Source organism: Saccopteryx leptura, chromosome 3 (genome assembly GCF_036850995.1).
Source record: "Saccopteryx leptura isolate mSacLep1 chromosome 3, mSacLep1_pri_phased_curated, whole genome shotgun sequence".
Lineage (NCBI taxonomy): Eukaryota > Metazoa > Chordata > Mammalia > Chiroptera > Emballonuridae > Saccopteryx > Saccopteryx leptura.
Genome location: NC_089505.1, coordinates 118131945 through 118150853, shown reverse-complemented (window position 1 = coordinate 118150853; position 18909 = coordinate 118131945). Strand labels below are relative to the sequence as shown.

Below are 18909 nucleotides of genomic sequence, written 5' to 3'. Positions count from 1 at the left end.
GAAGGGGCCGACTAGGGCAGTGAGATTTAGGGATTTGGCAACTCATTACTGGGAGCATTATTAAAGGTCTGCCAGGGATGGGGCACTAGTTGGGCAGGACCCTTAAAGGCGAAGACAAAAGTTGGTGGCGGGGGCCTGGAGGTGGCTGTGGCTTCTAGGGGAACAGGACGTTGGTTTGATTGGACAGGAGTGGGAGGAGCTGGACAAGGCCATAGGAACAGGGGAAGGGGACCAGATTAAGTCACTGGCAGGGGACGGTGCTGGGATAGGTGGAGGCAAATGAATGAGTTCCAAGCCCCACAAGGGTAGGGAGTGATGGGTGCCTGAGACTAGAACCAGGTAAGTAGATAATGGCCAGTTTGGGTTTGCAGACAGAGCCCCAACGGTATGGTTCTAGGAGGACATTCCCTTCCCTCCCCCACAAAAATTCGGGCCCATACTTCCCCCCAACTCAGGCCCTTCACTACAGATATTGAAGGGTACAGAGTCCTCAGTCCAGCGCCTTCTGCATCCCACCCAGGAGCCAGCTCTGTCCAGAGCAGAGGCAGTGTGTATGAGTGGCAAGAGGCTGGCATGAGGCTGAGGCCTACAGGCCTGTTTACCTTTCTGTGAAATGTGGTGAAGGAGGACAACAGAAGCGGCACTGACCCAGACAAACACATTTATTTCACAAACACTGAGAAGCCAGGTCAGGGGTGGAGGTGGGACACAGGTGCACAGCTGCACACAGTCATCAGCAACCCCCTCCCCACACTGAGGATCCAGCCAGGCAGAGCCTCCAAGTCGACAGGCAGCGAGAAGTGAGTTCAGGAAGGGCCCAGAACACCAAGCCCTGTGAAAGGGGCACAGCTCCAGCTGTCCCAGGAAAACCACTAATAAATAAGAGTGGGGCACGGCTCCACCCACACAAATCATCTATTCACCCATCTTCACTCTGGAGGTCTGCAAAAAAAAAAGAACAGGAGAAATCAGGTATGGACAGAGGAACAGATACTACAGTGACAGGTGACAGATGATCAGACCTAACTCATGATGGGATGGAAAAATGACAACAGATGGATGACTGGATCGGGTTATGCTATGACAAACAGATGAACAGGGACAGTCAGACAACCAGTCAGGCTGTGGGACAGATAGATGGAGAGAAGTGGCATACGGACAGTGCCACTCATCAAGTCAACCCAGTGAGGCACCTACAGTCACCCTCAGATCCTTAGGCTGATCCTTAGCCACCAACTTACACACTGTCAGACACATAAGACACACAATTCAGACACTGCAGTCTGACTGACAGCACAGACAGACAAGATCCCAACCCATGGAGTCAAAGTAACAAAGAGAGACTAAATGAAACATAGCAACACAGGGGAAAATAGGACAGCTATTGTTTCCAGATTAGAAACAAAATTAAATTGAAAGCTTCAGAAGGGGGAAAACCAGAAGCTGGGACTGAGATGGTAGAAGCTCTTCAGGGGTTCTATGGTTACAGGTGGGAAAGGGACCACGCAGCTCCTCTGGAAGGAGGTGAGGCTGGGTTAGGGACAAGGACAGAAGCTCCCCGGCATTCAGCACCTGAAGGATCGCAACGATGACCCCAAACAGGCCAATGGCACTGCCAAAGATCTCCACGATAAGAATCTTCACAAAGAGGCTGGGGTTCTGTGCATCAGCTAGGGCGGCTCCACTGCCCACAATGCCCACGCAGACTCCACAGAAGAGGTTAGACAGGCCCACAGTGAGGCCAGCTCCAAACATGGAGTAACCTGGGGGGATGGAAAGGGAGCACTGAAGCCAATCACCAGCACCACTGTGCAAAGCAGGCTGATGTAGGTGACAGAGTGTCAAAATGAGGAGTCTAAACTGGGGGTAAGAGGAGGGAAGCAGGTGCCCTAGGTTTTTTGCCTTCACACACCCACCTACCTGCATGATAGTTTCGATGACCAATGGCTTTGGGGTCAGTGGCAGAGAAAGGCTGAAGGAAACAGAGAAGTAATCAGAATCCACCCTCTACCCCTCTTCTTTCCCCAAGCAATGTACAGAACACAGTGGAATGGATACCAAACCCACCCTGGTCCTCCTTACCTCAGCCAGATTGCTAATGACAATTGCCATAATGATGCCGTAGATAGCCACAGCCTCACAGAAGATGATGCTGGTGGTGGTAGTGGTGGGCAAAGGAGGTTGAAAGGAGAAGGAAATGAGAAAGAAACCAACCTTCCTCCTCAAAGAGTCCCCAGCCACCTTTCCCCCAATGGCATCCCACCCCATCAGGAGGCTAGCCAGAAGCAGAATGTCAGGTCAAATAGGCAGTGGCACAATGGAGAGAGAGTTGGCCTGGGACGCAGAGGACCCAGGTTTGAAACCCTGAAGTTGCCAGCTTAAGCATGGGCTAGTCCAGCTTGAGTGCAGGCTCACTAGCTTCAGCGCAGGGTCACTGACTTGTACATGGGATCATAGACATGACCCCAGGTTGCAGGATTGAGCTCAAAGGTCACTGCCTTGAAGCTCAAGGTCGCTGGCTTGAACAAGGGGTCACTGACTCAACTGGCGCCCTCAGGGCAAGGCACATATGAGAAAGTAGTCAATGAACAACGAAGGTGCTGCAACCAAGAGTTGATGTTTCTCACCTCTCTCCCTTCCTGTCTGTCCCTATCTCTCCCTGTCTCTGCCTCTATCTTGCTAAAAAAAAAAAAAAAAAAAGGAAGGACCTGACCTGGTGGTGGCGCAGTGGATAGAGCGTCGGACTGGGATGCGGAAGGACCCAGGTTCGAGACCCCGAGGTCGCCAGCTTGAGTGCGGGTTCATCTGGTTTGAGCGAGGCTCACCAGCTTGGACCCAAGGTCGCTGGGTTGCTCGGTCTGCTGAAGGCCCGCGGTCAAGGCACATGTGAGAAAGTAATCAATGAACAACTAAGGTGTTGCAATGCGCAATGAAAAACTAATGATTGATGCTTCTCATCTCTCTCCGTTCCTGTCTGTCTGTCCCTGTCTATCTCTCTCTCTGACTCACTCTCTGTCTCTGTGAAAAATAAATAAATAAAATTTAAAAAAAAAAAAAAAAAAGGAAGGAAGAAAGGAAGGAAGGAAAAGAAAAAAGAATTAGGCAGGGCCCTAACTTACCTGACCAGGTTCTTGGTCTTGATCCTAGGGGCCTTCACCCCTCCCCCAATGATGGATGAGCCAGTAATATAGATGCCCCTGGTGGAAAGATAAGAAACCAGTGAGCAGAGGCCATACTTGTCAGTGCCCCCAGGGTGACTAAGGACCCAATGACACCACCTGCTATGACTCATTGCCCACCCCATCACACCACCCCAACACTCACCATGCTGCCCCAACCACGGACAGGGAGATAGCTAGGCCAACGCCTAAGTTTGACCACATGAAGGGGGAAGTCTCTGTCAAGAACCTGGTGTGGAGACAGGAAGGAAAGCAATTCAGTGTTGCTGGAGAACTGGGCACAAAATTCCCGCCACACCTCCAACTCCACCAGTACTGGCTGCTAATACAAAAGACTTCATATCTCCCAAAGGTCCACATCCCAGGCAGCTGGGGATGGGGTGGAGGAGGGGGCTCAAAGCAGAGAAGGAAGGCTGCAGAGCAGCAGCTCCTAGGGGCATCCTCTCCTTGCCCTTCCTTACCATGCCACATCAAAGCGGAAGCCCAAGTCGAAAATGGTGTAGCAGATCCCTGCAGCAGGGAGAAAAAGGGGTTAGGGGTTGCTCTCTAGAGAGAAGCTCCCCAAATGAGACACGAGGTTCTGCCCAGCTGTTGGGCCACCTCCTCAGCGCTCTGCCTACACCTGAGTCAGGGGCAGTCCTCAAGCTGGCCCCCGTGCGAACGGCTGTCTATACAGCTGCCTCTGCTCAGGCCTCCGTTTTCTGCCACTCCTTCAGTATCACCTCACTCTGACACCACATCCCAGACCCGGGCCCTTCTCGGGCAGCAGGCAGTTCGCACGCCTGAATACCCTGGACTCGGGAGGGAGAGAGCAAGAGCTCGGCCAGGCTCCACCGGTTCCCGCCCGCCCGGGCCGCGCCGCTGTTTACCCAACAGCTGCAGGTGGGGGTGCTAAACGACCAGAGAAAGAGGAACTGAAGCGGCCCCGGCTCATGCCCCAAGCAGGCCGGTCATAGCGAGAGAAAGAAGGCAGCCGTGAAACTGGGGAGGCGGCGGTGACGACAGAAAGCGACCAGGGCTGCTCTCGCGGCCCCCACCTACCCCCGCCCGCGCCCCTCCTCAAGCAGCTGGAGATGCAGGTCTCCTCTGTGGGGGTCAGAGGCCCCGACAGGCGTGAGGCAACTCCCGGAGCCTGGGGTGCAGAGCCCGCGCTGGAGCCCAGTATTCCCGGGACCCCAAGTCCCCCGCTGGGCTCCAGCCCGGCCAGCTCGGCCCGGATGCCGGCCCCGCCCGCCAGGGCCCGGCCTCACCCACGACGATCATGCAGGCCCAAAAGGCCACGAAGACCCCGGAGTAGAGGAGCGCTAGCCCCGTCATGGCGGCAACGACGGCGGGGCACGGGTCGGTGGGTACAGAGATAAAACCGCGTCCCCGCGTCCACCGTCCGCCCCGCAGTCAGTCCGCCCGCCCCACACCGTCACCTGACTCGCTCACGTGACGCGCTGGCACCACGTGTTCCGGGGGGGGGCGCTGCGCCGCGGACCTTGGCGACACCGGACCTGCAGGCGCTGAGGATTATGGTCGTTGTAGGCTCGCGCTTCAGAAGAGGCTCCGCTTCGGCTAAGTACCTCGGCTTCTGACTGGTCCCTGTCGCGTCCCCAAGGACAAGTCTCAGCAGCGACACTCCGCCCTGCTTGGGTCCGTCATCCCTGTTTTACACTCAAGCCTGCCAGTGGGCCTCCCTAGCGTACCCTCCAAGCCAGTGCGGACCCTACGGCCTCTGCCCTTGCCGTCCTATACAGTTCCGCAGGGTGTCGTGCTCTGTTCCTCGTGCTGTTTCCCCTTCCCGGAGCACACGCTTCGTAGTGCTTATCCTAACGTCCAGCCAACATCTATTGATCCTCAGAAACCACTCTTCTAGGAAGCCTTCCTTAACCCTGCTGCACGGCGGTGGGGCAACTCAGGGCTCCCCCTCTGCCCTGGTGATCCTTATGAAACTTCGCCAAGATCATGTCACTCTCCTGCTTAAAATGTCCTTGTGGCTCCCATTTCACTCTAAAAGCCATACTCGTTTTCGTGGCCTACTAGGCCTCTACCAGTGTGGCTCCAGACTCCACCTCTAATACTCCCCCACTAAGTCTTGTGGCTGCACTGGCATCCTTGGTATTCTTTGAACATACCAGCCATACCCTCACTGCATTGGCCTTATACTTGTTCTTTGCTTCTCCTAACTGTCCATGTGGCTCACTCAGTAACTTCCTTAGTCTCTGACTATCCTGTTTAATATTGCACACCCTCTCCCTTACACTCCCTTCCCAGTTTTATATTTCTCCATAACACTTACCACCATTTGGCATATTGAGTGATTTGGTTGTCCATCTCTTCCCAACCAGGAGAATGTAAGCACCATGAAAGGATCTCTGTTCACTCACTGTTGTATTTCCAGTGCCTGACACACAGTGGATGCTCAATACATTTTTTTAAAGTATATCCATTAAAAAAAAAAAGTATTGCCTGACCAGGCAGTGGCGCAGCAGATGGAACATCGGACTGGGACACAGAGGACCCAGGTTTGAAACTCTGAGATCACAAGCTTGAGCGTGGGCTCATCTGGTTTGAGCAAGGCTCATCAGCTTGAGCCCAAGTGGCGCAGTGGATGGAACATCGGACTGGGACACAGAGGACCCAGGTTTGAAACTCTGAGATCGCAAGCTTGAGCGTGAGCTCATCTGGCTTCAGCAAGGGGTCACTCAGTCTACTGTAGCCCCCACACACACCCCGTCAAGGCACATATGAGAAAGCAATCAATGAATAACTAAGGTGCTGCAATGAAGAATTGATGTTTCTCATCTGTCTCCCTTCCTGTCTGTCCCTCTCCCTGTCTCTGTCACACACACACACACGTATTTACTTTAGTGAGGGGAGAGAGAGAGAGAGAGAGAGAGAGAGGAAAGAGAAAAAGAGATAGGAACATTGAGCTGTTGCTGTATGTGTCCTGACCAGGGATCAAACTGGCAAACTGTGCTTCCAGCCGATGTTCTAACCAACCAAGCTATCCCACCAGGGCACATTTTAAAACTGGCAGTTTCAAAATAGTCAAGGGGATTAAAGCATAGGGAATATAGTAAAAAACATTGTAATAACTATGTATGGTACCAAGTGGGTACTGGAAGTATGGGGGAACACTTGTAAAATATATGACTATCTGACCGCGATGCTGTACATCTGAAACTAATACAAAATAATATTGAATGTAAACTGGAAAAACTTGTTTTAATGATTACATGTTGAATGTTTTTTATATTTAAATTTTAAAAATTATTAAATTTACAACTAAAAGAGTACCTAGTCATACTCATCAGCAATATTTGACTCTCCTTTTCAATTCTTTCCAGGTCATAGACAATCTTTGCATTTTAGCTTAATTTGCATCTACAGCCCTGGCTGGGTGGCTCACTGGAGAGTATTGTCCCAGCACGTCAAGGTGAGACGTGCAACCTCTGGTCAGGGCACATGCAAGAAGCAACCAATGAGTGCACAGCTAAATGGAACAGCTAAGTGGAATGAGTTGATGCTTTTCTCTCTCTCTCCCCTCCCTTCCTTCCCCTCTCCCTCTCAAACCAATGAAAAAATTAAAAACAAAGTATTTATACTAGAAGACATCTACAAAGTATTTAATTTCTACATATTTACTACTTATAAACATATTTTATTCATATTTTCATCCAAGAGATTCACGTAGGTCCTTCTGGGAAACCTCTTTTGGGCTCCACCTGCCCCTGAGGGTTTCCCTCCTCACAGAGATTAGTTTCACTGTGTAGTAATTGCCTATTTAAAGACTAGATTTTTTTTTAATTTTTATTTATTTATTACAGAGACAGAGAGTGAGTCAGAGAGAGGGATAGACAGGGACAGACAGACAGGAATGGAGAGAGATGAGAAGCATCAATCATTAGTTTTTCATTGCGCGTTGCAACACCTTAGTTGTTCATTGATTTGCTTCCTCATATGTGCCTTGACTGCAGGCCTTCAGCAGACTGAGTAACTCCTTGCTGGAGCCAGCGTCCTTCGGTTCAAGCTGGTGGGCTTTTCCTCAAACCAGATGAGCCCGCACTCAAGCTGGGATCTCGAACCCGGGTCCTCTGCATCCCAGTTCGATGCTCTATCCACTGCGCCACCGCCTGGTCAGGCAGTAATTGCCTATTTAATTGCCTGTCTTCCCAATTACATTGTGAGGACAGGAATCCAATCAAATACAATTCAGATCTTCACCCACAAGACCTACACAGGAGGTGTTTGATGAATAAAGAGACGGAGAGCCTGACCGGTGGTGGTGTAGTGAATTGAGGATCAGTGTGGGACACTGAGGGCCCTGGTTCAAAACCCACAGGTTGCCAGCTAGAGCGTGGGCTCGTCAGCTTGAGCGCAGGGCCACTGGCTTGAGTGTGGGATCATCAACATGATCCCAAGGTCGCGGGCTTGAGTCCCAAGATTGCTGGCTTTAGCCCCAAGGTCACTGGCTTGAGCTCAAGGTTGCTGGCTTGAACCTAACGTTGTTTTATTGAGGTCAACGTTGCTTTAAGGGGTCACTGGTTGGGCTTGAGCCCCCGGTGAAGACACATATGAGAAACAATAAAACTACTAAAGTGAAGCAACTACGGAGTTGATGCTTCTCTTCTCTTCCTCTCTCTCTCTTTTAAAACAAACAAGTAAACAATAGCAGGAGAGAGCTTATATTGCCTGGTTGGTACTCGAGGTCTTTAGGGTCGTGACTGACATAGTGCCACTCACACCATGGCTTGGGTCTTGACTGTGCCATGACCTCTAGAGAGATGTGGGTACTCAGAGCCTGTTTAGTGCCGGCTGCAGGCAGCTCTGTGGTGGTGAAACAGAACCTCTGGAATGGATGGGTTACTCCCAAGCCACTGAGCTAATATGCAGCAGCTGGACAATGTTCTGCACTGATATCTGTCAGCACAAACATAACATTATTTCACTCCGATGGCAGGGACTCAGCTCTGAAATCTATATAGGAAAAGCACCTGGATCCAGTCTTTCAATAATTGCAAGACAATCACAAGTGCCTGTTTTTTGGGGGGTTTTTTTGTTTGTTTTTAGAGAGAGAGGGACAGATAGGGACAGACAGACAGGAAGGGAGAGAGATTAGAAATATCAATTCTTCATTGTGGCTCCTTAGTTGTTCATTGATTGATTTCTCATGTGTCTTGACCAGGGGGCTATAGCAGATCGAGTGAACCCTTGCCAGAGCCAGCGATCTTGGGCTCAAGCTGGTGAGCCTTGCTCAAACCAGATGAGCCCACACTCAAGCTGCTTAACTTGTCTCAAACCTGGGTCCTCCGCAACCCAGTCCGACGCTCTATCCACTGCGCCACCGCCTGGTCAGGCCACAAGTGCCTGTTCTTGAGCCTAGTGGGCCTCTAGGCAAGATCTCAATGCCCACTGGGATGTACCACTGGGCATTCAGCTATAACGATGCCCTGGAGGACCCTATGTCCATAACTCATCTTCCACTGGACATGGGCAGATCCCCTGGAGCCAGTGATTCCAGAGCACACCTATCAGCACCTCACCAAGATGGAGGAAGAAGAGGTCAGTGTTTCCTCCCTTGCCATGACCCTGTCATCAGCTACTGGCAGTATGGACAAGGTCCCTGTGGTGAAGGCTGAAGCCACTTGTGTCATCATGAATTCTCTGATCACAAAACAGACCAAGGAGGGCACTTGGCATTTTGAGCAACAGGCAGGGCTGAGATGCTGGCTACATACCTGACAAGGGTCTTGCCACCAAGAAGACCAAGTACCTTCGAGTGGCAGAAGCACTCCACAAACTAAAACTCCAGGGTGGAGACAATGAGAGAAGCGGCCGGCCTCAGCCCAGTCTGCCCCCAGCAGCACCCCCACTCTTCCTCTAAGCAGAAGCCAAGAGGCTGGTTCTCCTCTGGCTCTTCCACAGCCTTTACCTGGCCCAAATTTTAGTACCACAGATTCTGGAAGTGGAGATAAAGACAGAAACTCGGCAGATAAATGGAGCCTGTTTGGACCAAGCTCCCTCCGGAAGTCTGATTCAGGTTTTGCCAGTCAGCTCTGCAGAGGAGCCCAGAAGCCTTCTCCAATGGAACTGACACATGTGCAGGCCACCCGAAAGGCTGAAGATCCAGCATCTTTGAAGCCACCCAAGGTGGATATCCCAGTGATCAAAGGGAAGAAACAATCACCACAAAGCCATAATCTCAAACCCCTTGACTTGAATGTGCTCCCACCTACCAATTTCTAGAGCTTTCTCTTCCAATAACTCTGGATAGAGGGTGTCTTTGTTTTATTTTTTAACCTTTTAAACTGAGGATAGAACTGGAGACATAATCGGTTTTCAAGAAACATTAGAGCAAAACTTGTGCTTGTGTGGAAGAAGCCATTGTGTATTGCTTTTATTTAAACTTAGACTAATCTCAACAGTGATGTATGTTGGCCTCATCAGCCTAGACAAGAACTAATCATTGCTTACTAGGTAGATTATGTTTGTATTGTTCCCAAACCAAGGCCTTTTTTTTCCCTTCTTTTTTTAGAGAGAAAGGAGGGGAGGAGTGGGAAACATCAACTTATAGTAGTTGCACTAGAATCTATATAAAAGCAATAATAAAAAAAAAAAAACTTTTAGTAGTTGCTTCTCTTATGTGTCTTGACCAGGCAAGCCCCTGGTTTCAAATCAGCAACCTCAGCATTCCAGGCCGACGCTTTATTCACTACGCCACCACAGGTCAGGCCCAAACCAAAGCTTCTTGATTCCTATACCAAGGTCAGCATGAGCATGGACAAATTGTGGCATAAAGGTGCTCACTGATTAGTCTCTGGCCCTCTCAACTGCAGATGCTGTGTGTTCCTCGTCAGTGAGGGGGGGCCTCTGATCTGTTTGAGATCTGGGCACAAAGCAAAGCCCGACTTGGCAGGGCCTTCCTCCTGCGAGGACTGGAGCCCTCCCAATCCCACAGAGCCAGTTCTTCCAGTGGTGCCCAGGGCAGTTCTTCTGGGCAGCTTCTCTTTCACAAACAAGTCTTGTCAACAAACAAGTCTTGCCTATCCTTTGCTGCACTTAAAAGTGAGATAAAGTTAACTTCAAGTTGGTGGGAAACTTTCTAAGGGAGAAAATTCAGTCTACTGCTTTGGTCTAGATAAATGGATATTGAGCTTTTTTTTTTTTAAGTAAGGATAGTACATTACAGTCTGAACAAATGTTCATATGAAACGTGCCACCAGGGCCTGAAACTTTTCCTAAGAAGTGGAAGGGTGAAACAATGTTCTACACGCAATCACTTCCCCCCAAATGAGCCTCCTACCTGTATAAACACAGAGCTTATTGAGGAAGGGACCCGGGCAAGGACCTGCTTATCTCTCCTCGCTGTGTCTGGTCGTTCTCCTGAACACTGCCTCAAATTCCTGCTGGTTTTCCTTTTTTTGTTTGTTTTGTTTTAATTAAAGATTTTATTGTTAAAAAAATGGTGCTTGACAGTGCCAGGTATGTCTGTGAAATTGCAAATTACCTTATTGCTAATGTTTGCTGGAGGAGAGGTTTTCTCACCAGAAAGTTTTGAAAGGAAAGAGCAGAAGGGGAAGAGATTCTGCCGCCCCCACGGAGAGGTGCGGTAGGATTTCTTTTTCCTCCCTGAGCCCTTGCCCTCCAGGGGAAAAGCGGGTTTCTGCTTTTCCCTTGTGGCTTGTCTGTCTTGGTGAGACACCGATGAACAGAATGGCCCACCATCCTCCGGCTCTGCTGTTTCTTTACCCTCTGCCCGAATTCAACAAGACCCAGCATGTGAATGGCCACGATGGCGGCAGCCCTTGGCCTTACAGACATAGATACTTATCCACTGTGTCTCCACAGGTTAGGGAAATCCCTGCTGTTCTTGATTTGGAAGGCTCAAGTCTACATAGCAAGCTAGGCTGAGCTTTCCACAGAGAGGTCCTGGAGTCTCAAATGATGAGAACAGTTAATTTGTCTCTTCTATTATGTTTGTATCTCTTATTTCTTTTGACAAAAATGCTGTACTACTTTCTCAAATGTAAAGGAAAAAAAAAAGAAATAGAAGAAAACGTATCTGGTTTATTAAGTTCCTATGATCTCCCTGAGAAACAAATCAGTACAGACCAGCACTATCCAACAGAACTTTGTGATGGAAACGTCCCATAGCTGCACTGTCCGGTTTTATTTGTTTGGAGCCAGAGAGAGAGAGACAGGAAGGAAGAGAGATGAGAAGCATCAACTTATAGTTGCAGCACCTTTAGTTCATTGATTGCTTTCTCATGTGTACTTAACCAGGGGGCTCCAGCCAAGCCAGCAACCTTGGGCTCAAGCCAGTGACCATGGGGTCTTGTGTATGATCCCACACTCAAGCCAGCAACCCCGTGCTCAAGCTGGTGACCATGTGGTTTCAAACCTGGGTCCTCAGCATCCCAGGCCAACACTCTATCCACTGTACCACCATCTGGTACGGCTGCACTGTCCTCTTACATGGCTATCTGAGCAGTGAAATGTGACTAGTGCAACCAAGAAGCTGAGATTTTTATCTTAAATTATGTTTAAATAGCCACATGTGTCTAGTGCCTGGTATACTGAACAGCACAAGTGTAGACCAGTGGTTTTCGTCCCCACAGGGTACATTTGTCAATGTCTGGAGAGATTTTTGATTATCACAATTGGAAAAGGGCATGCTACTAGCATCTAGTGGTCAGAAACCATGAATGATGAACATGCTACACGCACAGAACAGTTTCTCACAACAATTATCTGGTTCAAAATGTCAGTTGTGCCAAGATTAAGACAGCCATGGTCTAGATCAATGGTAGTCAACCTGGTCCCTCCCTCCCACTAGTGGGCGTTCCAGCTTTCATGGTGGGCAGTAGTGGAGCAACCAAAGTATAAATAAAAAGATGTATTTAGCCCGCCCAGGCGGTGGCACAGTAGATAGAGCGTCGGACTGGGATGTGGAAGACCCAGGTTCAAGACCCCGAGGTTGCCAGCTTGAGCGCGGGCTCATCTGGTTTGAGCAAAAGCTCACCAGCTTGAGCCCAAGGTCGCTGGCTCAAGCAAGGGGTTACTCGGTCTGCTGAAGGCCCACGGTCAAGGCACATATGAGAAAGCAATCAATGAACAACTAAGGTGTTGCAACGTGCAATGAAAAACTAATGATTGATGCTTCTCATCTCTCCGTTCCTGTCTGTCTGTCCCTGTCTATCCCTCTTTCTGACTCTCTCTCTGTCTCTGAAAAAGAAGAAAAAAGATAGATTTAACTATAGTAAGTTGTTTTATAAAGATTTATTCTGCCAAACAGCGAAAATCCGACATAAAGTACTTGGTAAGTAATTATTATATGCTTTAACTTGCTGTAACTCTGCTTTATAAATTTTATAAAGTAAAGTTACTTCCCTACTTTATAAATCACCATTAGTGTGGAACCAGTGGGCAGTTAGAAAATTTTACTACTAACAGAGATACAAAAGTGGGCGGTAGGTATAAAAAGGATGACTACCCCTGGGCTAGATTATCTATAACCTGCCTTTGACCCTCAATTCACACCAGGAACTGGGTTTGGGCAGAGGTCCTGGGCTGCTACCAGAGGGCTTAGAAAGCTTCAGGAAAGTCCCAAATCAGTCCCCATCAAATATTTACTAAACCAGTAAATGCTAAGCCTTGTGCAAGCACCAGGACAAGATGGAGCTGGATCCTACATCCAGTGAGGGGCTGCCTGCCCTCCCTCCATCCAGGCTCCTTCAAGGATCCTGGCAGAGCCTGACCAGGTGGCTGCGCAGTGGATAGAGTGTCGGACTGGGATGCAGAGGACCCAGGTTCGAAACCCCAAGGTCACTGGCTTGAGCGTGGAATCATAGACATGACCCCATGGTCGCTGGCTTGAAGCCCAAGGTCGCTGGCTTGAGCCCAAGGTCACTGACTTGAGCAAGGGGTCACTTGCTCTGCTGTAGCCCCCAGTCAAGGCACATGAGAAAGCAATCAATGAACAAGTAAGGTGCTGCAACAAAGAATTGATGCTTCTCATCTCTCTCCCTTTCTGTCTGTCTGTCCCTATCTGTCCCTCTCTCCATCTGTCAAAAAAACAAATAAATAAAAGGATCCTGGCAAAGGAGTGATGTTGGTAAAGGAAACAATAAAAGGTCTTAGCAGTGTTTTTTGGTTTTATTTTGTACAAATAACACAAGACACCAGCTCCATGCAAACAACAGCCCAGGGGTCACACCAGTCCTGTCTTCACATTGGCAGAGAGGCCTAAACTGTAGAGCCTTCACAGGGCCCTAGGTACTTTTGGGAACCTGAGCCTGAACTGGAATGTGAACCAAAGCTATAGCTGCAAAGGCAGCATGAGACTCGGTTTGAGCCCTGGCCTTACTTTGGCTGGCAGAGCCTGAGACCCTTGGCAATATGGGCAAGAGCATATTCCCCAAGCCTGGGGTGAGCAAGGTTGGGAAGCCAACTGAGCTTGTGGTTGCTACCCTTTGGGTTCTTGGGCTCAACCTTCTTGGGCTTTATGAGGGCCTTGATAGCCTTAGCACATGCGCTCATGGTCTTGGCGTTGTTGACCTGCGTTTTCTTCAGACCCCCCCCCCCCTTTTTTGGTGACAGAGATAGAGAGAGGGACAGACAGACAGGAAGGGAAAGAGATGAGAAGCATCAATTCTTCTTTGCAGCACCTTAGTTGTTCATTGATTGCTTTCTCATATGTGCCTTGACCGGGGGCTACAGCAGACTGAGTGACCCCTTGCTCCAGCCAGCGACCTTGGGCTAAAGCTGGTGAGCCTGTGCTCAAGCTGGCGACCTCAAGGTCTCGAACCTGGGTCCTCTGCATCCCAGTCTGACACTCTATCCACTGCAGCACCACCTGGCCAAGCTTCAGACCCTCCTTGCTGTGCTTCTTGGAAAAGCGCATGTTTCTCAGGAACTTGGGGTCTAACCCTTAAGAGATTCCTATCTTTGTGATGGGGTTTTCCTGATGCTGTTTCTGTGCCATTTTCAGGACTGATTGTGTGTGGTGTGGTTCTCAGACTTGGCCACATCTGCACCAAAGCCTGCGGCTTCCGAAGCACTTGGGACCAGAAGAGTTAGCAGTGATTCTTTTGTGTGTGTGTGTGTGTGTGTGTGTGTGTGTGTGTGACAGAGACAGAGTCAGAGAGAGGGACAGACAGGAAGGGAGAAAGATGAGAAGCATCAGTTCTTTGTGGCGGCACCTTAGTTGTTCATTGATTGCTTTCTCACACATGCCTTGACTGGGGGGCTCCAGCAGACCGAGTGACCCTTGCTGGAGCCAGCGACCTTGGGCTCAAGCTGGCGACCTCGGGGTCTTGAACCTGGGTCCTCCACGTCCCAATCTGATGCTCTATCCACTGTACCACTGTCTGGTCAGGCAGCAGTGATTCTTAAGTTCATCTGTGTCTCTGGGCCCACATGGTTTCAGCTGCTTCCCTCATCCTCATAGGCAATGGCAATTCCTCGTCTTCCGCTCACAGCTCCTGTCACTGGTGTCTGACCCAGGTGAGGCTGCAGCCCTTGCCAGCTCCGGGAACTAAGGAACGAGGCTGCAAAGGGAGTGGACTGAAGATGAGTGAGCTAAATCTAGGGGAAGAGTTCAGATGGGAGTGGAGACTTGGCACACTTACCTGCAGGGCTGCTCTCAACAAGCTCCAGCTGAGGCCGTGGGGTCAGGGCTGAGCATCCAGGATCATTGGATGGCTTCCAGGCAGGTGGGGGTCGGAGCTCCCCAGTAATGAGTGATACATCTGGGGTGTCCCACAGTTCTGACTCAGGGGGCGGGAGGGGCACGTGGAAAGGAGAGCCTAGGAGTGAGAAGAGGATCCACACTGGCTCCCTGATTCTATGCTCCAAGAGTTTCCAGCTCAAGCAGTGCCCCACCACTCACCTGGCAATAAGTCTGCATAGTGTGTGAGGTGGGGAGCCAGGCCTGGAGATGGCCAGGCAGGGTTGCAGGCAGCTTCCAGTTCACACGGTGCCAATACAGGCCGGAAGAAGCTACCAGAACACTGAGGAGCTAGGGCACCAAGAGGACAAGCCAACAGCACAAAGACATCCATCTCAGGGAAGTTGGCCAGCTTGGGAGGTGTGGGCCGCCCCAGAGCTAGCACATAGCTACGCTTGCCGGCAGCCTTAGTCAGGTTCCGCAAGTGTGCCAGTGCCTCACGGTGTCGGGCCACACCCAATGTGCCCACCAGCAGCCCTACGACACGAGCATCTCTGGCCCTCTCTACCAGATATCGTCTACGTGCCCTTAGCCGGCCAGCCCGGACACCTTCATCATGAGTCTGCCCTGTGTCTGGGCAACAGGAGAAGAAGGGCCGCTCTGGTGCCCAGCCCAAGAGCAGCCGACTCAGGTCAGGGTCAAGGTCAGGGTCAGAGCTGGCCTCAGAGCCTCCCACGTAGAAAGCACCATATTCTTCCAGATGCCTCCCTGGGGCCAGGGGGAAGCGACGCCCAAAACGCTCCAGGGGCTCGGGCTCTGGATTGGGGGAGCCCACTGGCAGGGGAAGAGCCGGGCTGGAGACAAGCAGGTCCAGGTACCGGGGGCGCAGGAGAGTGGCCAATGTCTCTGGAAGAAGGAGGTGGTGTCAGGGTTGGGGCCTAGCAAAGCAAGAATTCCCTTATTCTCCAAAAGATTGAGTATGACCCAAAAGCAAAGGATGGGGTCAAGCCCATATTGAACACACTATGGAAATGTACTGAAATGGGGAAATACGGCACAAGGTAGTTGATCCACCCTCCCTGCATGCACAGGTAAACCCCTCACCCAAGGCATAGGCACAGGCTGGCTCACTCAGCAGCACCACAGGGGCTGTGGGGTCTGGGTTCTGGGCCTCAAAGGCTTTGGCACAGAGCTCCAAGGCCACAGAACGCTGACCAAAGACGAAGGCCACTGGCAGTGGGCGGGCTGGAGGGCTTAGGCAGGCAGTGCCAAAATGTACAAGGGCCTGAGCTCCAGCTTGCTCAGCACCCAGCACATCCACACAGCAGCTGCAAGGGAGATAACATTAGTAAGAGAGGTTTCATCAGGAAGAGAGTTGCTGTCATCAGTGAGAAATGTGCTCAGTGCAGAAAATGATGTTATGGAAAGACACGGTCATTGAAAGGAGCTACTACCAGGAAGGCAGTCAGCAATCATCATCAATGAGAAACACAGCCATAAGGGGCCGGTACACCACAAGCCCTGGATTCCTAGGCCTACTACTCTACACTTCACCCTTAAGCTCAAGTTCACACCTGCCATAGGCCGTGTCCCCCAGAATGAACATCTTCGACCCCGTGGCCTCCTCCAGTCGGGCAGCCACAACCCCAGCGTCTCCTAACAGCTGGTCAGGGAACTGCAAGGCCACCTGTAAGCATAAATCATGAAGTCAGGAACGACCTCTCCTTCACCGAGGTTCTCTTCAAGGAATACCTTCCCGGAGTCCCTACCCAACCAACCTTCAAAGCCCCTCGTCCCAGAGGAGCAGCTCCCCCAGACCCCTATTCTCACATAATTTAACCCCAACACCCCGATCCTGTAGGAGACCCATCCTCAGAGGTGAGCCACTCCTCCCTAACCTGCTCTCACCCGTTGACACCCCAGGTCGCGGACAAACCCGACCACTCGCTGCAACTCGTACACTCGGTCCAGGTCCGCAACAGGAGTGAGCATTCCCGGGGCCCCCGCCTCCCGCTGCAGCGCCGCCTCTGCGGGGCTGCTGAACGTAGATTCCATGAGGCACAGGTGAGGTGGCGGGAAGCAGCGGAGACCTCCCGAAGTCCCTGAGTCCTCAAAACCGGTCCTCAATGGGTCAGAGTCTCGTGCTAAAGGCGGGAAGGTAGGGAATCAGTCCGCAACACTTGGACCAGTACTCCGCCTATCCAGACTCGCGTGTCCCCAATGCACGTGAGCAACAGAAGAGATTACTTCCGGGTTTCTGAGGCGGGGCTGGTAGCAATTTTACCAATCTTAAATCAGCAAGGCTCCCGCCCTCCAATCCTCGCTACGAAACCGCCCACAGCCAATGGTCGGCCTCAGGACCCAAGGCCAATCGGAAGTGCGTCGAGGGTGCGGAGCCTTGTGGGTGTTGTAGTTCCTCTGGTCCTCCTCTCCAGACGCTGGGAGTTTTTAGGTTCAGCCCACTGCCCGCCCTTAGAAACTCCCACTCCCTGAAAATAATTACTCCAGTTTGAGCAGTTCCAACGTCTCCACGCTGTTTCCTTATCTGCAGAATGGGGCTGTAGCAATAGCACTCCTAGGAGGATTGTTCGGTCAGACCAAATTAGACATAAAACCTGTACAAAGTAGTTCTTTGCATATCATATGTACTGAAAGTATTGCTATTACCTTCACAGTCGGCCAATCAGGCAAACATTGAGCACTTACTGTTCACCAGGCACTACATTCTTAGAGTTTAGTCTTCGGAGTAAGAATTTCCCCATTTTATAGATGAGGAGACTGAGGTTCAAAGAAGCTAAATCACCTGCCTAATGAGACACATCAAGTCAGTGACACAATCAGAATCAAACTCAGGTCTGACTTTAGAAGCTGGGCTTTTTAACTTCTCCTTTTCCTAGCTTACATGTGTTACACTAGTCATGGGGGAGGTGGAGGGGGAGGAGAAGAGGAGGAAGATACTTGACAGCATATAGCAGGGGAAGAGAACTAAGTGAGAAATCAAGAGTAAGGTGAGAATGGTAGGGGCAGGGGGACAGAGTAGACTCAGGGGATGGCATACAAAAGGCTGGCATGGGAAGAGACTGAGGAAAAATGAAGATTGGAGACAGAATTTGTGCCAAGGTTGGGAAAAGAACAGGAGAATGAGAAGAATGTAAAAGTAAGCAGGTCTGTTACCTCTAAGGAGACTCAGGCTCATGGACAGGACTGGGAAAAACCCAGACCTGCTCCTCAGATCTTACTGAGAAAGCTGAGGTCCCTAAGAGGCAGCCAGGGTGGACTCGGACTGAGAAGACAGAAAGGAAGGGAAACCTGCAAAGGGAGGAGAGCAACACGGAGGAGCTGTCCCTGGTCCTGACCAAGCCCTGACCATCGTAGGCTGGACAGGTACCAAAGTGGAGGAGTTATGGGTACACAGACACTAGGTCCTGCCTTCCTCTTCTTCTGGGGTCTGCACTGACTCCTCCCACATATGCTCAGTTCCACTTTCTATATCTCTATACCTCCCCAACCATGTGCAAGTTTGGGTACCTCCATAACCCCACAACAGATATCTATCCCAGGACTCCAAGCCACTCTCCAATTCTCTCCAAACTGGACCCAGCCTCACCTCACCTATAGTCTGAGTACCAAGTCCTCTATTTCAGAAGCCTCCCATTCCCATTAGAAATAAAACTTCCTCCATGTAGCGTTCCTTCGCTTGTCATTCTCCCATCTTAGTGTGGTAGCTATGGACTAGATCAGCCTTTGTTTCCATAGAATAGGGCAAGATAGAATTAGGAATCCAGTACTCAACATTGCTGATTAAATAAATGTATGCATTCATGAATACTGGAACTAATTTAAAGGGAGGGGGGAATGCTGATACTACTGCAATCCCCACCCCACCCCAAGGCCAATGCAGTATTCTGAACGAATCCTCCCTCGAAGCAGCTCGCTCCAGCAATGCCCATTCCACCCTAGGAGCCAGAGGTTGGCTCTACCACTCTCTACCAAGGCCTGGGTCCAAGTATCCTTCCATCCTTCCTCAGGCCTTCTGGGGTCACCCAGTTAGGTGGTGGTGGCAGTAGAAAGGAA

At 50.6% G+C, this 18909-nt stretch overlaps 2 protein-coding genes and 1 pseudogene across 4 annotated transcripts; 1 reads left to right on the top strand and 2 right to left on the bottom strand.

Annotated features, from left to right (window-relative positions):
- Positions 1-644: 644 nt before the first annotated feature.
- ATP6V0B (ATPase H+ transporting V0 subunit b) lies at positions 645-4611 on the bottom strand. Its single transcript, XM_066376099.1, has 8 exons — positions 4430-4611; positions 3641-3689; positions 3325-3408; positions 3120-3197; positions 2083-2152; positions 1921-1972; positions 1573-1763; positions 645-942 (listed from the first exon to the last, which is right to left on the bottom strand). The coding sequence occupies exons 1-8, from the start codon at positions 4494-4496 to the stop codon at positions 916-918; spliced, it is 618 nt and encodes a 205-aa protein (XP_066232196.1). The 5' UTR covers positions 4497-4611; the 3' UTR covers positions 645-915.
- A 4139-nt stretch (positions 4612-8750) lies between these two features.
- Positions 8751-9413, top strand: LOC136397644 (putative monooxygenase p33MONOX pseudogene; annotated as a pseudogene).
- Positions 9414-12476: 3063 nt separating this feature from the next.
- On the bottom strand, positions 12477-17223 carry DPH2 (diphthamide biosynthesis 2). 3 transcript variants are annotated; one of them, XM_066376088.1, is made up of 6 exons: positions 16744-17223; positions 16410-16522; positions 15940-16163; positions 15058-15741; positions 14798-14974; positions 12477-14716 (listed from the first exon to the last, which is right to left on the bottom strand). In XM_066376088.1, exons 1-6 carry the CDS (start codon positions 16888-16890, stop codon positions 14592-14594), a joined length of 1470 nt encoding a protein of 489 aa, XP_066232185.1. In that variant the 5' UTR covers positions 16891-17223; the 3' UTR covers positions 12477-14591. The 3 variants fall into 3 exon arrangements, with proteins under 3 accessions (XP_066232185.1, XP_066232187.1, XP_066232186.1); XM_066376090.1 differs by having other exon boundaries at positions 16796-17223; XM_066376089.1 differs by having other exon boundaries at positions 16734-16871.
- Between the last annotated feature and the right edge of the window lie 1686 nt (positions 17224-18909).

Coding starts and splice junctions, on each gene's coding strand:
- DPH2 (XM_066376088.1), bottom strand. CDS start 16,890: ATGGAATCTACGTTCAGCAGCCCCGCAGAGGCGGCGCTGCAGCGGGAG. Junction 16,523..16,743: donor GCGACCTGGGGTGTCAACGG/GTGAGAGCAGGT, acceptor TTATGCTTACAG/GTGGCCTTGCAGTTCCCTGA. Junction 15,742..15,939: donor AGCCTGTGCCTATGCCTTGG/GTGAGGGGTTTA, acceptor TCCTTCTTCCAG/AGACATTGGCCACTCTCCTG.
- ATP6V0B (XM_066376099.1), bottom strand. CDS start 4,496: ATGACGGGGCTAGCGCTCCTCTACTCCGGGGTCTTCGTGGCCTTTTGG. Junction 3,690..4,429: donor GGCCTGCATGATCGTCGTGG/GTGAGGCCGGGC, acceptor TCCCTGCTGCAG/GGATCTGCTACACCATTTTC. Junction 2,153..3,119: donor AAGACCAAGAACCTGGTCAG/GTAAGTTAGGGC, acceptor TACCACCACCAG/CATCATCTTCTGTGAGGCTG.